This window comes from Panthera onca, chromosome C1 (genome assembly GCF_046562875.1).
Source record: "Panthera onca isolate mPanOnc1 chromosome C1, mPanOnc1 haplotype 2, whole genome shotgun sequence".
In the NCBI taxonomy this organism is placed as follows: domain Eukaryota; kingdom Metazoa; phylum Chordata; class Mammalia; order Carnivora; family Felidae; genus Panthera; species Panthera onca.
In genome coordinates, this window is record NC_138346.1 from 117785663 (window position 1) to 117799818 (window position 14156).

General features: G+C 38.3%; 1 protein-coding gene across 1 annotated transcript in view; it reads right to left on the minus strand.

Annotated features, from left to right (window-relative positions):
- The window catches only part of GPHRA (golgi pH regulator A), a 60437-nt gene that overhangs the window by 4784 nt on the left and 41497 nt on the right, over positions 1 to 14156 (minus strand). The window contains exons 9-10 of the mRNA XM_060622217.3: positions 14006 to 14094; positions 12999 to 13091 (exon numbers count right to left, since the gene is read on the minus strand). Coding sequence (XP_060478200.1) covers positions 12999 to 13091; positions 14006 to 14094 — 182 coding nt within the window. The remainder of the gene's footprint in view (positions 1 to 12998; positions 13092 to 14005; positions 14095 to 14156) is intronic.

Consider the following 14156-nt stretch of genomic DNA (forward strand, 5'->3'; position numbering starts at 1 on the left):
ATACCTTCGGTTAACAGAAGTCAGAAAGGTAACATTCTGGTGATACAGTTAGAGTGAAATCAAGGAATTCCAGGGTCATTCCCTCTGGTTATTTTCTGAATGCTCTAACAGCAATCACTAAAATAATGAAAAGAGAGTTACAGCTAACAAGGCAATAAGAGATCAGATGGAATTATGAAAAATATCCAATTAATCCAAAAGAAGGCAGAAACAAAGAAAAAATGGAAAAAAGAACAGATGGGACAAATAAAAAACATAATAACAACATGGCTGTTTTCAACCCAACCATATTAATAATCGCATTAAATGTAAATGGTCTAAACCAGGGTTGGCAAACTCTGACACTGTAGTGATAGTAGCCACAGATGATACGTAGATGAATGGCCTTGGCTGTATTTCCAGTAAAACTTTATTTACAAAGGCAGGTGGTGGTTGGATTTGATCTGTGAGCTGTAGATCTTGGTCTAAACATGCCAATTAAATGGCAGAGACTGTAAGACTGGATAAAAAGCAAGACCCAACTGTATGTTGTTTATAAAAATCCACTTTAAATATAAATATACAAATAGGTTAAAAGTAAAAGAATGGAAGAAGATATACTAACACTAATAAAGAGAAAGAGAAGTCTGTATTAATATCAAAGTAGATTTCATAGCAGAAAATACTGCCAGAGATTAAAAGGGTCATTTCAATAAGGGGTTCAAAATGACCCAGAAGGTGCATGTACCAAATAACAGAGCTTTAAAATACATGAAGCAGAGGTATCAGGAAGATGGTAGAGTAGGAGGATACTGAGCTCACCGTGTCTCAAACACATCAAGATAACAGCTATTATCTGTGCAACTAACTCTACTCTGAAAACCACCGGAAGATTGGCAGAACAGACCATCCACAGTTAAGTGTTGGGAGGCCACATTGAAAAGGGTAGGAGGGGCTGAGACACGGTTGGGAACCAACCCCCACCCGTCTGTGAGACTAACCACAAACAGGAGGGACACCACAAGCACAGAGGAGAGGATCAGACCCCACCCTAGGCACCCCAGGCAGTGGGATGAGGAATTCCGGTAACATGTGGCTTTGAAAACCAGTGGGGCTTAACTTTGGGAGCTTGTAAAATCAGCAGGGCTAAACTCCAGGTACTTTAAAAATTAGCAAGGCCTAACTCTGGAAGAGCCAGAGGGCAACAGGAAACGAAGACCCTGCCCTTGAAGAGCTAGAATAAATAACTTGGCCTGAGAGACAGCAAAGAAGCAGCAGTTTGAAAAGTGCCCAGGGTATATGTGAAGAATATTCATTTATTAATCGCAGTATGTGCTGGAGGCGCAGGGAGACTTCAAGAACAAAACTGCTGGGCACCATTTCTCTTCTCCTCCCCCAGCCTAGATAGCCAGACACCTGTGGGCACCAGGGCTAATACTCCCTACCTATCTCGCCAGCACCAAGTGCCCTGGCCCCATGGTCACCTGGGGACCTGCCTGCCTCGGCAGGTGGCCCTCTAGCACAGCTCCTGCCCTACTACAAGCAGTCTTAGCAGGGACCAGCACCACTCCAGAGGGACTGCTGTCTTGGGGAAGGGGAGAGATTACATCAGTGTGCCCATAGTTCCAGCAGCTGAGCCTCTTAGTTGGCTGTGCAGGGACAAAACCTTGCCCAGTGTGCCCAGAGCAGGCAGAGCAGGTCACTGCAGCCATCTGGGCTGAAGGCAAATGCAACTCAGCCACAGCAGTAGGGCGCATGTTTCCCACAGAGGAGACACCCTTGGAGCACCTGGTTTTGGTGACCAGGGACACTGCACTACAGGGCACCACCGGGTCTCTTCTACACAAGGCCATTACTATCAAGACCAGGAGTCACAGCTGGCCCCCAATACACAGAAACAAACAGAGAGCTAGATAAAATGAGGAGACAGAGGAATATGTCCCAAATGAAAGCACAGGACAAAATCACAGCAAAAGAGCTAATCAAACTGAGATAGGCAATATACCTAGATAAAGAATTCAAAGCAATGGTCATAAAGATACTCATTGGACTTGAGACAAAGTGGATGAACTCAAGGAGAACTTCAACAAAAACATAAAAAAGAACTAGAGATGAAGAATGCAATAACTAAAATTAAAAAAAGCACACTAGAGGGAAGGGCAGATCAGAGGATGCAGAATGGATCAGCAATCTGGAAGACAGGGTAACGGAAAGCAACAAAGCTAAACAGCAAAAAGGAAAAAAAAGGAATAAAAAATGAGAAAAGGTTAAAGGAACTCAGCAACACCATCAAGCGTAATAACATTCGTATTATAGGGATCCCAGAAGGAGAAGAGAGAGAGAAGGGGGCAAAAACGTCTTTGAAGAAATAACAGCTAAAAACTTGTCTAATCTGGGGAAGGAAACAGACATCCGAATCCAGAAAGCACAGAGAGCCCCTAACAAGATTAACCCAAAGAGGTCCACACCAAGATGTATAATAATGAAAATAGCAGGAAGTAATGATAAAGAGAGAATTTTAAAAGCAGCAAGAGGGGTGCCTGGGTGGCTCAGTCGGTCGAGTGTCCGACTTCGGCTCAGGTCATGATCTCACAGTTCATGGGTTCGAGCCCCGCGTTGGGCTCTGTGCTGACAGCTCAGAGCCCAGAGCCTGCTTCCGATTCTGTGTCTCCCTCTCTCTCTGCCCCTCCCCCACTCCCACTCTGTCTCTCTCTCCTTCAAAAATAAACAAACATTAAAAAAAAATTTAAAAAAAAGCAGCAAGAGAAAAATAAAACCAGTTACTACAGAAGGGGAACCCTACAAAGCTATTAGTTGATTTTTCACCAGAAACTTTGTAGGCCAGAAGGCAGTGGCATGATATATTCAAAGTACTGGAAGGAAGACCTGGAACCAAGAATACTCTACAAGCAAGACTATCATTCAGAATAAAAAAAGATACAAAAAGTTTCCCAGACAAAAGTTCAAGGATGAAATCACCACTAAATAAGCCTTACAAGAAATGTCAAAGGGAATTCTTTGAGTGGAAAGAAAAGGCCATAATTAGGAGAAAATTATGAAAGGAAAAACTTTCACAGGTAAAAGCAAACATAATAGACAGTAGAGGGGCACCTGGGTGGCTCAGTTGGTTGAGTGTCCAACTCTCAATCTCAGCTCACACCATGATCTCACTCAATGCAGGGACTGACCCCTGCATTGGGCTCTGAGCTGACAATGAAAGCTTGCTTGGGATTCTCTCTCCCCCCATTGCCACCACCCCCCCGCCCCGCTTCTCCCCTGCCCGTGTGCACTCTGAAAATAAATAAATAAACTTAAAAAAATTCTACACATAATAGATTAATCACTTGTAAAGCCAGTATGGAGCAAAAGTAATAAAATCAATTATGTCTACAAAAACCAGTCAAGGAATACACAAAATAAAGAGATGTAAAATATGACATCATCTACATAAAATGTGGAGAGGGAATAAAAATGTACTTTTAGAGTGTGTGTGAACTTAAGCTCGAACTTAAGTTTGATCAACTTTACAGACTGCTATACACCTAAGATGTTATATATAAACCTAATGCCAATCACAGATCAAAATCCTACAATAGATACATAAAGTAAAAAGAAAGGAATCCAAGCATAACACTAAAGAAAACCAACAAAACACAAGGGAAGAGAGTAACAGAAGAAGAAAAGAGCAGAGTACTACAAAAACAACCAGAAACAATGAACAAAATGGCAAGAAGTACATAAGTATCTATCTATCTATCTATCTATCTATCTATATTTATTTAGAGACAGACAGACAGACACAGACAGTGCATGCTCATAGCATGCACATGAGCGGGGGGAGAAGGGCAGAAGAAGGGAGAGAGAGAATCTTATGCAGGCTCCATTCTCAGCGTGGAGCCCGATATGGGCTTGATCCCATAACCCTGGGATCATGACCTGAGCTGAAATCAAGAGTCTGACATTCAACCAACTGAGCCACTCAGGCGCCCCTCAATAATTACTTTGAATGTAAATGGTCTAAATTCTCTAATCAAAAGACAGAGGGTGACTGAATGGATAAAAAACCAAGACCCATCTATATGCTCCTTTAAGAGGCTCACTTCAGACCTAAAGACACATACAGACTGAACATGAAGGGCTGGAAAAAATGCACCATGCAAAAGGTAGAAAAAAAAGGTAGAGTAGCAATACTTACATTAGATAAAGTAGACTTTAAAACAAAGACTATAGCAAGAGACAAAGAAAGCCACTACATAATCATAAAGGGGTCAATCAAATAAGAGTATATAACAACTAAATATCTATGCCCTCAACACAGGAGTACCTAAATACATAAATAATAACAGACAACTAACACTCCACCTATATCAATGTAGATTATCCAGACAGAAACCAATAAGCAAACAGTGGCTTTGAACAACATATTAGACCAAATGGACTTAAAAAAGACATACTGAACATCCCATCCAAAAAACCATTGAATACACATTCAAGTACCCATTGAACAGTCCCCAGGATAGATAACATGTTAGGCCACAAACAATCTCAATAAATGTAAGAAGACTGAGATCATATCATGCATCTTTTCCAACCACAATGATATGAAACTAAAAATTGATCACAAGAAAAAAATCTAAAAAGAATACCAATACATGGAGGCTAAATAGCATGCTCCTACACAATGAATGGGTCAACCAAGGAATCAAGGAGGAAATAAAAAAGAATACAAGGAGACAAATGAAAATGAAAACACGATGGTTCCAAGTCTTTGAGATGCAGTAAAGAAAGCCATTCTAAGAGGGAATTTCATAGCAATACAAAACTAACTCAAGAAACAAACAAAAAATCTCAAATAATCTAACCTCACACCTAAAAGAGCTAGACTTTGAAAGAACAAAGCCCACAGCTAGCAGAAGGAAGGAAGCAATAAAGATTAGAGCAGAAATAAATGAAATAGAGGGAAAAAAAAAACCCCACACAAAACCAAAACCCCACAAATCCAATGAAACCAGAACCTGTTTCTTTGAAAAGATCAACAAAATTGATAAACCTTTAGACAGACTCATCAAGAGAGAAGACTCAAAATCAGAAATAAAGGAGGAGAAATAACCATTGACACGACAGAAATACAAAGGATTAGAAGAGACTATAACGGGGGTGCCTGGGTGGCTCAGTTGGTTGAGCCACCGACTTAGGCTCAGGTCCTGATCTCACAGCTCGTGAGTTTGAGCCCCGCGTCGGGCTCTGTGCTGACAGCTTGGAGCCTGGAGTCTGCTTTGGATTCTGTCTCCCTCTCTCTCTGCCCCTAACCCACTTGCATTCTGTCTCTGTCTCTCTCAAAAATAAATAAGCATTAAAAAAATTTTTTTTAGAAAGAAGAGACTATAATGAAAAACTATGCCAACAAACTGGACAACCTAGAAGAAATGGATAAATTCCTAGAAACATATAATCCTCCAAAACTGAATCAGGAAGAAATAGAAAATCTAAACAGAGCAATTAGTAGCAATGAAATTCAATCAATAATAATAATAATAAAACAACAACAACAACAGAAGCCCAGGATCACATCGTCCCACAGGTGAATTCTACCAAACATTTAACAAAGACTTAACACCAAAGAGGCGAAAGACCTACACTGTGAAAACTATAAAGCACTGATGAAAAAAAGTGAAGATGAATCAAATGGAAAGATATTCCATGCTTGTTGTACACCTTAAACTAATGTAACACTATCTATAGAAAGAAAGAAAGAGAGTTAATACCTATTCTTCTCAAATGATTTCAAAAAATAGAAGAGGAGGGAAACTTCTAAATTCACTCTATGAGGCCAGCATTTAAAATCCCTGATACCAAGACCAGACAGACACTACAAAAACAAACAAAAAAGCTACGGGCCAATATTTCTTTTTTTTTTTTTGAGACAGAGACAGAGCATGAACGGGGGAGGGTCAGAGAGAGGGAGACACAGAATCTGAAACAGGCTCCAGGCTCTGAGCTGTCAGCACAGAGCTTGACGCGGGGCTTGAACTCACTGACCACGAGATCATGACCTGAGCCGAAGTCGGCTGCTTAACCGACTGAGCCACCCAGGCGCCCCTACAGGCCAATATTTCTGATGTACATATATACAAAATTCCTTAACAAATTTTAGCAGACTGAATTCAATAATACTCTTAAAAAAAACTGTCCACCGTGATCAAGCAGAATTTATTCCAGGAATACCAGGGTGATCCAGTATTTACAAATCAAACATGATAAACCAAATCAACAAAATAAAGGATAAAAACCATATGCTCATCTCAATAGATGCAGAAAAAGCATTTGAGAAAATACAACATCCATTCATGATAAAGTGGTTTTAGAGGGAACAAAGTGGGGTTAGAGGAACAAACGTCAGCATAATAAAGGCCATATATGAAAAATGTACACCTAACACCATACTCAATGGTGAAAAACGGAGCTTTTCCTCTAAGACTGGGAAGAAGACAAGGATGTCCACTTTCACCACTTTTATTCAACATTAATATTGAAGTCCTAGTTCCAGCAGTCAGATAAGAAAAAGAAATAGAAAGCATTCAGAATGATAAGGAAGACGTTAAACTGGCTGCAGATGACATAATAATATATACAGAAACCCTCAGAGACGCCACCAAAAACTATTAGAACTTATAAATAAATTCAGTAAAGTTGCAGGTACAAAATTAATATACAGAAATTGGTTGCATTTCTATACACTAATAATGAAGTACCAGAAAGAAAAGAAAACAATCCTATTTACAACTGCACCAAAAAAGACGATCTAGGAATAAACTTAAACAAGGAGATAAAGGGGCGCCTGGGTGGCGCAGTCGGTTAAGCGTCCGACTTCAGCCAGGTCACGATCTCACGGTCCGTGAGTTCGAGCCCCGCGTCAGGCTCTGGGCTGATGGCTCAGAGCCTGGAGCCTGTTTCCGATTCTGTGTCTCCCTCTCTCTCTGCCCCTCCCCTGTTCATGCTCTGTCTCTCTCTGTCCCAAAAATAAATAAACGTTGAAAAAAAAAAAAAAAAAAAAAAATTAAAAAAAAAAAAAAACAAAAAAAAAACAAGGAGATAAAGACCTGTACTCTGAAAACTATAAAATATTGATGAAAGAAATTGAAGGCAACAAAAACAAATAGAAAGTTATTCTGTGCTCAAGGACTGAAAGAATCAGCATTATTAAAACGTCCATGCTACCCATAGCAATCTACAGATTCAAGCAATCCCTGTCTAAGTACCAACTGTATTTTTCACAGAACTAGAACGAATAATCCTAACTTCTGTATGGAACCACGGAACACCCTGAACAGCCAAAGCAATCGTGAAAAAGAACAACGTTGGAGGTCTCACAATCCTGGAGTTCAAGATATGCTACTAAACTGTAGTAATCAAAACAGTATGGTAATGGCACATAAACAGACAGCTAGATCAATAGAACTAAATAGAGAGCTGAGAAACAAACCCATGCTTATACGGTCAATTAATCTATGACAAAGGAGGCAAGAATACACAGTGGAGAAAAGACTGTCTCTTCAAGAAATGGTGTTGGGAAAACTGGACAGCTATATGCAAAAGAATGAAACTGGACCACTTTCTTATACTACATACAAAAATAAACTAAAAGTGGATTACGTATCTAAATGTGAGATCTGAAACCGTAAAACTCCTAGAAGAAAACATAGGCAGTAATTACTCTGATCATAGCAACATTTTTGTAAATATGTCTTGCAAGGCAAGCGAAACAAAAACAAACATTAACTACTAGGACTACACCAAAGTAAGAAGCTTTTGCACAGTGAAAGAAATCATTAACAAAACAAAAGGGCAACCTACTGAACGGGAAAAGGTATTTGCAAATGATGTATCTGATAAGGGATTAATATCCAAAATATATAAAGAACTTATACAACTCAACACCCCAAACACAATCCAATTAAAAAGTGGGCAGAGGAACTAAAGAGGTATTTTTCCAAAGAAGACAAAGAGATGGCCCGCAAACACTTGAAAAGATGTTCAACATCACTAGTCATCAGGGAACTGCAAATCAAAACCACAATAAGACATCACCTTACACCTGCCAGAATGCCTAGAATAAAAAAGACAAGAAATAACAAGTGTTGGTGAGGATGTAAAGTAAAAGGAACCCTTATGCGGTGTTGGTGGGAACGTTAATTGGTATAGCCACTGTGGAAAACAGTATGGAGGTTTTTCAAAAAATTAAAAATAAAAATACCATATGATTCAGTAATCCTGCTACTGGGTATTTACAGAAAGAGTATGAAAATGCTAATTTGAAAAACTATAGGCATCCCTATATTTACTGCAGCATTATTTACAACAGCGGAGATATAGAAGCAACCCAAGTGCCCATCAATAGATGAATGGATAAAAAAGATATGATGTATTTATACAATGGAATATTACTTAGCCACAAAAAAGAATGTGGTCTAGCCATTTGCAATAACGTGGATGGTCCTAGAGGGTATGATGCTAAGTGAAATAAGTCAGACAAGGAAAGAAAGAACACCCGATTTTACTTACATGCAGAATCTTAAAACAAATGAACAAAGAAGTAAACAGACTCTTAAATACATATAACAAACTGGCGGTTGCCAGAAGGCAGGTAAGTAAAGGAATGTGTGAAATGGATAAAGGGGATTAAGAGGCACAAATTCTTAGTTATAAAATAAATAAGTCACAGAGATGCAATGCACAGCATAGAGAATATGGTCTATAATATTGTATAACATCGTATGGCAACAGATGGTGACCACACTTATAGTGGTGAGCACTCAGCAATGTATTGAATTGTTGAATCAAATATATTGTACACCTGAAACTAACATTGTATGTTAATTATAAGTAAAAAAAAATGCACAAAGCACAGAGAACTAAAAAGAGAAATAGACAAATCCATAACAATGGTTTGAAATGTCATCACCTCCTCTCAATAACTGAGAAGATAGAAAAATCAGCAAGGATACAGAAAACTAACAATACTACCAACCAACTTGATCTAATTGAGATTTATACAACATTCTAACCAGCAAGAGCAAAATACACATTCTACTCAAGTGCACAAGGGATGGATATTAGCCATGGTTGAAAATATTCTGGGCAGAAAACAAGTCTCAATAAATTTGAAGAGATCAAATTTAAGACAAATCAAAGTACGTTCTCAGATCACACGGTTTAAACTTGAAATCAATTACAGGATGATATTCCTCTGATCACCAAATATTGGATAACATACTTCTAAATAACCCATGAGTCAAGGAAAAGGAATTATACATATTTTGAACTGAATGAAATAAAAATACAACACACATCTGAAATGCTACATTTTGAATCAATGTAGTATACTATACCAGCCAACTAAAAAGAAAAAATATCATATGGTCCTCTCAATAGATGCAGAAAAAGCATTTGACAAAATCAAACACGTGTTCATGATTAAAAACACTCAAGAAACTATGAATAGAAGGGACTTCCTCAACCAGATAAAGGGCATCTAGGAAAAGCCAACAGCTAACACCATATTTCATGGCATAAAACTGGATGCTTTCCCCCTAAAATGAAGAACAAGATTAGGATGACTGCTCTTACCACTTGTTTAATTTTGTACTTTGGTGTGATATGGCTGAAGGAGAAGAAACATGAGATAGAATGGGATGGTATGGGATGGTATGGGATGGGATGGGATGGGATGGGACAGGAGGGGAGGGGAGGGGAGGGGAGGGAGGGGAGGGAGGGGAAGGGTAGGGAAGGGAAGGGAAGGGAAGGGAAGGGAAGGGAAGGGAATGGAGGGGAGGGGAGAGGAAGGGGAGGGGAAGGGGAGGGGAGTAGAAGGGGAAGGGAAGGGAAGGGAAGGGAAGGGAAGAAAAGAAATAAAAGGCATCCAGAAAAATAACAAGGAAGCAAAACTGTATTTGCAGAGAACAGATTGTCTATGTAGAAAAAAATCCTATGAAATCTACAAAAAACTTTAAAAATAAGCGGGTTTAGCAAGGTTGCAGGATATGAAATCAACAGACAAGAATCAACTGTGTAACTACATAATTATACTAGATACAGTTGTGTATCTAGTAACACTCAGAAACTGAAATTATAAAAACATTCCCATTTATAATAGCATCAAAAATATATTTGAGATAAATCTGAAAAATGTAAAAGATCTATACACTAAAAACTATAAACAATGCTGAGTGAAACTACAGAAGATCTAAATAAATGGTTACACCGTGTTCATGAATTGTAAGACTCAATATTAAGTCAAAATTAAGTCAAATTGATCTGAAGATTCAATGACATTCTAATACATATTTCAGCAGGTATTTTTGTATTCAGCAGTAATTAAAAACTGATTCTAAAATTCATATGGAAATGCAAAGGGCACAGAATGGCCAAAACAAATTTTAAAAAAGGAGAAAAAAAGAGTATTATTTATTTCAAGACTTATTAACATATATATCAATAGGAAAAAACAAATAGAAAAAATATATGGTCAATTAGTTTTTGACAAAATTGCAAAGTCAATTCAATGGAGGAAGGATAATCTTTTCCACAAATGGTGCTACAACAAGTAGATATCTCTGCGAAAAAAATGAACTTGGATCCACACTCCAACATCATATGAGAAAATTAACACCAGATGGATCATGGACCTAAATGTAAAAACCTCAAACTATAAAATGTATAGAATAAGACAAGAAAAATATCTTTGTGACCTTGGGTTAGGCCAAGATTTCTTAGATACAACACCAAAAGCATAACCCATGATAGAAAACAAAAGATACAGCAGACTTCATCGAAATTAAGAACTTTAATTCTTTGAAAGATACTACTAAGAGAATGACAAGCCAAGCCAGTGACTGGGAGAGAATATGTGAAAATCACATTTGATAAAGGGTTTCCAGAATGCAGTGAAAAATATACAAAACCCAATAAAAAAGAAGCCTAATTTAAAAGATGGCAAATAGTTACCCCACCCTCTCACATATACAGGTGGCAAATCAACACATGAAAAGTTGTTCAACATCATTAGGCATTAGGAAAATACAAATTAAACAATTCAATGCCACCTCATACCTATTAGAATGTCTAAAAGACTGACTACAAAATGTCAGCACGGATGTGGAGTAAACGAAATTCTCAAACACTGCAGGTGGGAATGTAATAGGGTACAACCTCTTTGGAAAAGTTTGGCCATTTCATACATTTGCCATGTGACCTAGCCTAAGTGTTTCCTCATAACAGGAAAGAGAGCACATGTCCACATACAAACTTGTACACAGATGTTCACAGCAGCTGTATTTGTAACATCCCCAAAGTGGAAACAAATACCCATCAGCAGGTGAACAGATAAACAGACTGTGGTACAACAACACAACGGAATACTACTCAGCAATGAGAAGGAATAAACTATTGACCACACGATAACATGAATGAAACATAAAGTAATTATGCTGAGTAAAAGCTGCCAGACAGAAAAAGGGTACATAATTTAAGACTCTATATACATAAAATTATAGAAAATGTAAGTGGTTACCTGGGGACACATGAGAGAGACATTACAAGGGGGTACAAGGAAGCTTTTGGAAGTGATGGATGGGTATGTTCTCTCCAAAGTGTGGTGATAGTTGTTGGACAGGTGTATACATAGGTCAAAACTTACCCAACTATACCCTTTAAATATGTGCACTTTACTGAATGTCAATTACACCTCCATAAAGCTGTTAAAAATGATATGCTCCTTTAAAGGCTATGTCTTGGGAAAAACTTTTTAGTAGCTTAGTTAATTAAACATACTATCTTCATTTATCTTCTCCACTGAATGAATCAGGATTTAAAAAGGTCCTCTGAATAGGCATTGACATCAATTTATTATAACATTAGATCCATTAAAATCCAGAATCTTCCATTCATCTATACTGATCAAAATTAACAAGCTGACAAAGCTCCTCTTTGTGCAAACACAGCCCCAGTAGAAAAGTCACCAAAACAGAAAGTCCAATCAGCCTTTTCTGTAATCACACTGAAATCCACGAATACCTACAGATGAGACACAAAATGAATGTACACAAAATGCACATAAAGAATATGGCATTGAGGGTGCCACATAAGATGAATTTATCTGTAGAAATAATGTTTCGGAATTTACTTTGTATTTAATTTTTTTAGGTATATACAGATGATTAAAAAGGAGAAGTAGTTTCTGTTCTGAGCTGAAGGTAGGGATTGCATTACATAGATATACTCATGGGTAATATGGAAAGCAGAGTGTAAAATAAAAAAACCTTTGTATTCCTTTCATGTAGTTTATAAACTAAGACCTTACTAATGATTTCTGACTGAAGAAAAATACAATTCCTCTTTTCTATGTGACATAAAAATGAGATGTGGGGGGAGGGGCACCTGGGTGTGGCTCAGTCCCTTAAGCATCCAACTGTTGATTTCGGCTCAGGTCATGATCTCACGGTCCATGAGATTGCACCCTGCTTCGAGCTCAGAATTGACAACGTGGAGGCTGTTGAGGATTCTCTCTCCCTCCCTCTCTGCCCCTCCCCTGCTCATTCTCCCTCCCTCTCTCTCAAAATAAATAAACATTAAGTTAAAAAAAAATTTTTGTTAATGTTTATTTATTTTTGAGAGAGAACGTGCACAAGCATGAGAAGGGTAGAGAGACAGGGAGACCCAGAATCTGAAGGAGGCTCCAGCCTCTGAGCTGTCAGCACAGAGCTCAACGTGGGGCTCAAACCCATGAACCATGAAATCATGACCTGAGCAGAAGTTGGACGCTTAACCGGCCGAGCCACCCATGCATCCCAAACATTAAAAAACTTTTTTTAAAAAGAAAAGGGGGAGAGTCAGGCTCGGGGATGTGAACGATATCATTCTCTGTTGACTCCTTTGGATTTAGAATTTACAAACCTACTTTTCTCTCTGCCATTACCAGGGAAAATAACCTAAACCCTGACAGTTAAAACTAATATACTTACCATGAAAATTTTCCAAACACAGTAAATAGAGAAAAAGTAACCCAGAAAATTGAAGTATTTTCCCTTAAAAGTTTTGGAATATTCTATTCTCTCCTGAGGGAAAACAAATACAGAACATGGTTAGTCCCAGCAAAATGTAAACTTTATACTCAGCTAAAACATTCCTGCCTCTATGAATCACTGTTTTGCCAGAGCGAAAAACCCACACATGGCTTCATAATATTAAAATAATACTAGTGGGAAACATTTATTGAACGCTTACTTTAAGCACCAAACTGGGATAAACACCTTACATACATTATCTCCTTTAATTTTTATAACAACTTTTCTATGTTCTATTATCTTAATCTTACACAGGAGAAAACTGAGGCTTACGGGGTGGGGGGGGGGGGGTATTAGATAACTTGCCCAAGGTCACACAGATAGTGAGTAGGGGAATTGAAGCTCAAGTCGGTCTTCAAAGCCTATGCTACCTCTATATTATGGCTATTCCAATGAAGTGATCCTTCAAAAGGATAAAAATAGTTTGAATGACCTTAGCTAATAGATTTTACATACTTAAATTATATGGCATTTTTACATAAATTATATGGCATTTTAACTTGAGGAAAGTTAGGTCACTTCTTGGTCTGGCTAGATCATGGCTAGATCATGGCATCACTCTTGCAATATTATTAACTTCTATAGGAATAAAAAGCAACCAGAGGAGCTACCATCTTGACCTTGAATCAGTAGGGGGTGGTGTGAGCCATCTTCCCAGATGTTGAAAAAAACATCGCCTGACTATCCCACTAATTTTTATTATTGAGAGCGTTCCATTAAGAATTTTGCTAGGGGGTAGGAACAATGTCATGAAGAACAGACTCTTAATGTTTCATGGCTGATACTGGAGCTATGAGGTCTCTCTTGTGCTGGGTGGCCACAGAGGATGCTACAAAGCTATTTAGTCTTGTTCTGCCTTCAATCGTACTGATTAAAAACCACACTTCCGTTTCCTTTCTCTGTACCTTGGTAGCATACAGATCAGCTGTTTCCAGAAAAAGCTGCCTGCTTAGTTCTTCCAAAGCATCCACTTCCTGTTGGATAAGAGTGAGATCTGGCACAAAATGGGCATCAAGGTTTAAATCACATAGAAGTTTCAAGAAATAGCAATGAAGA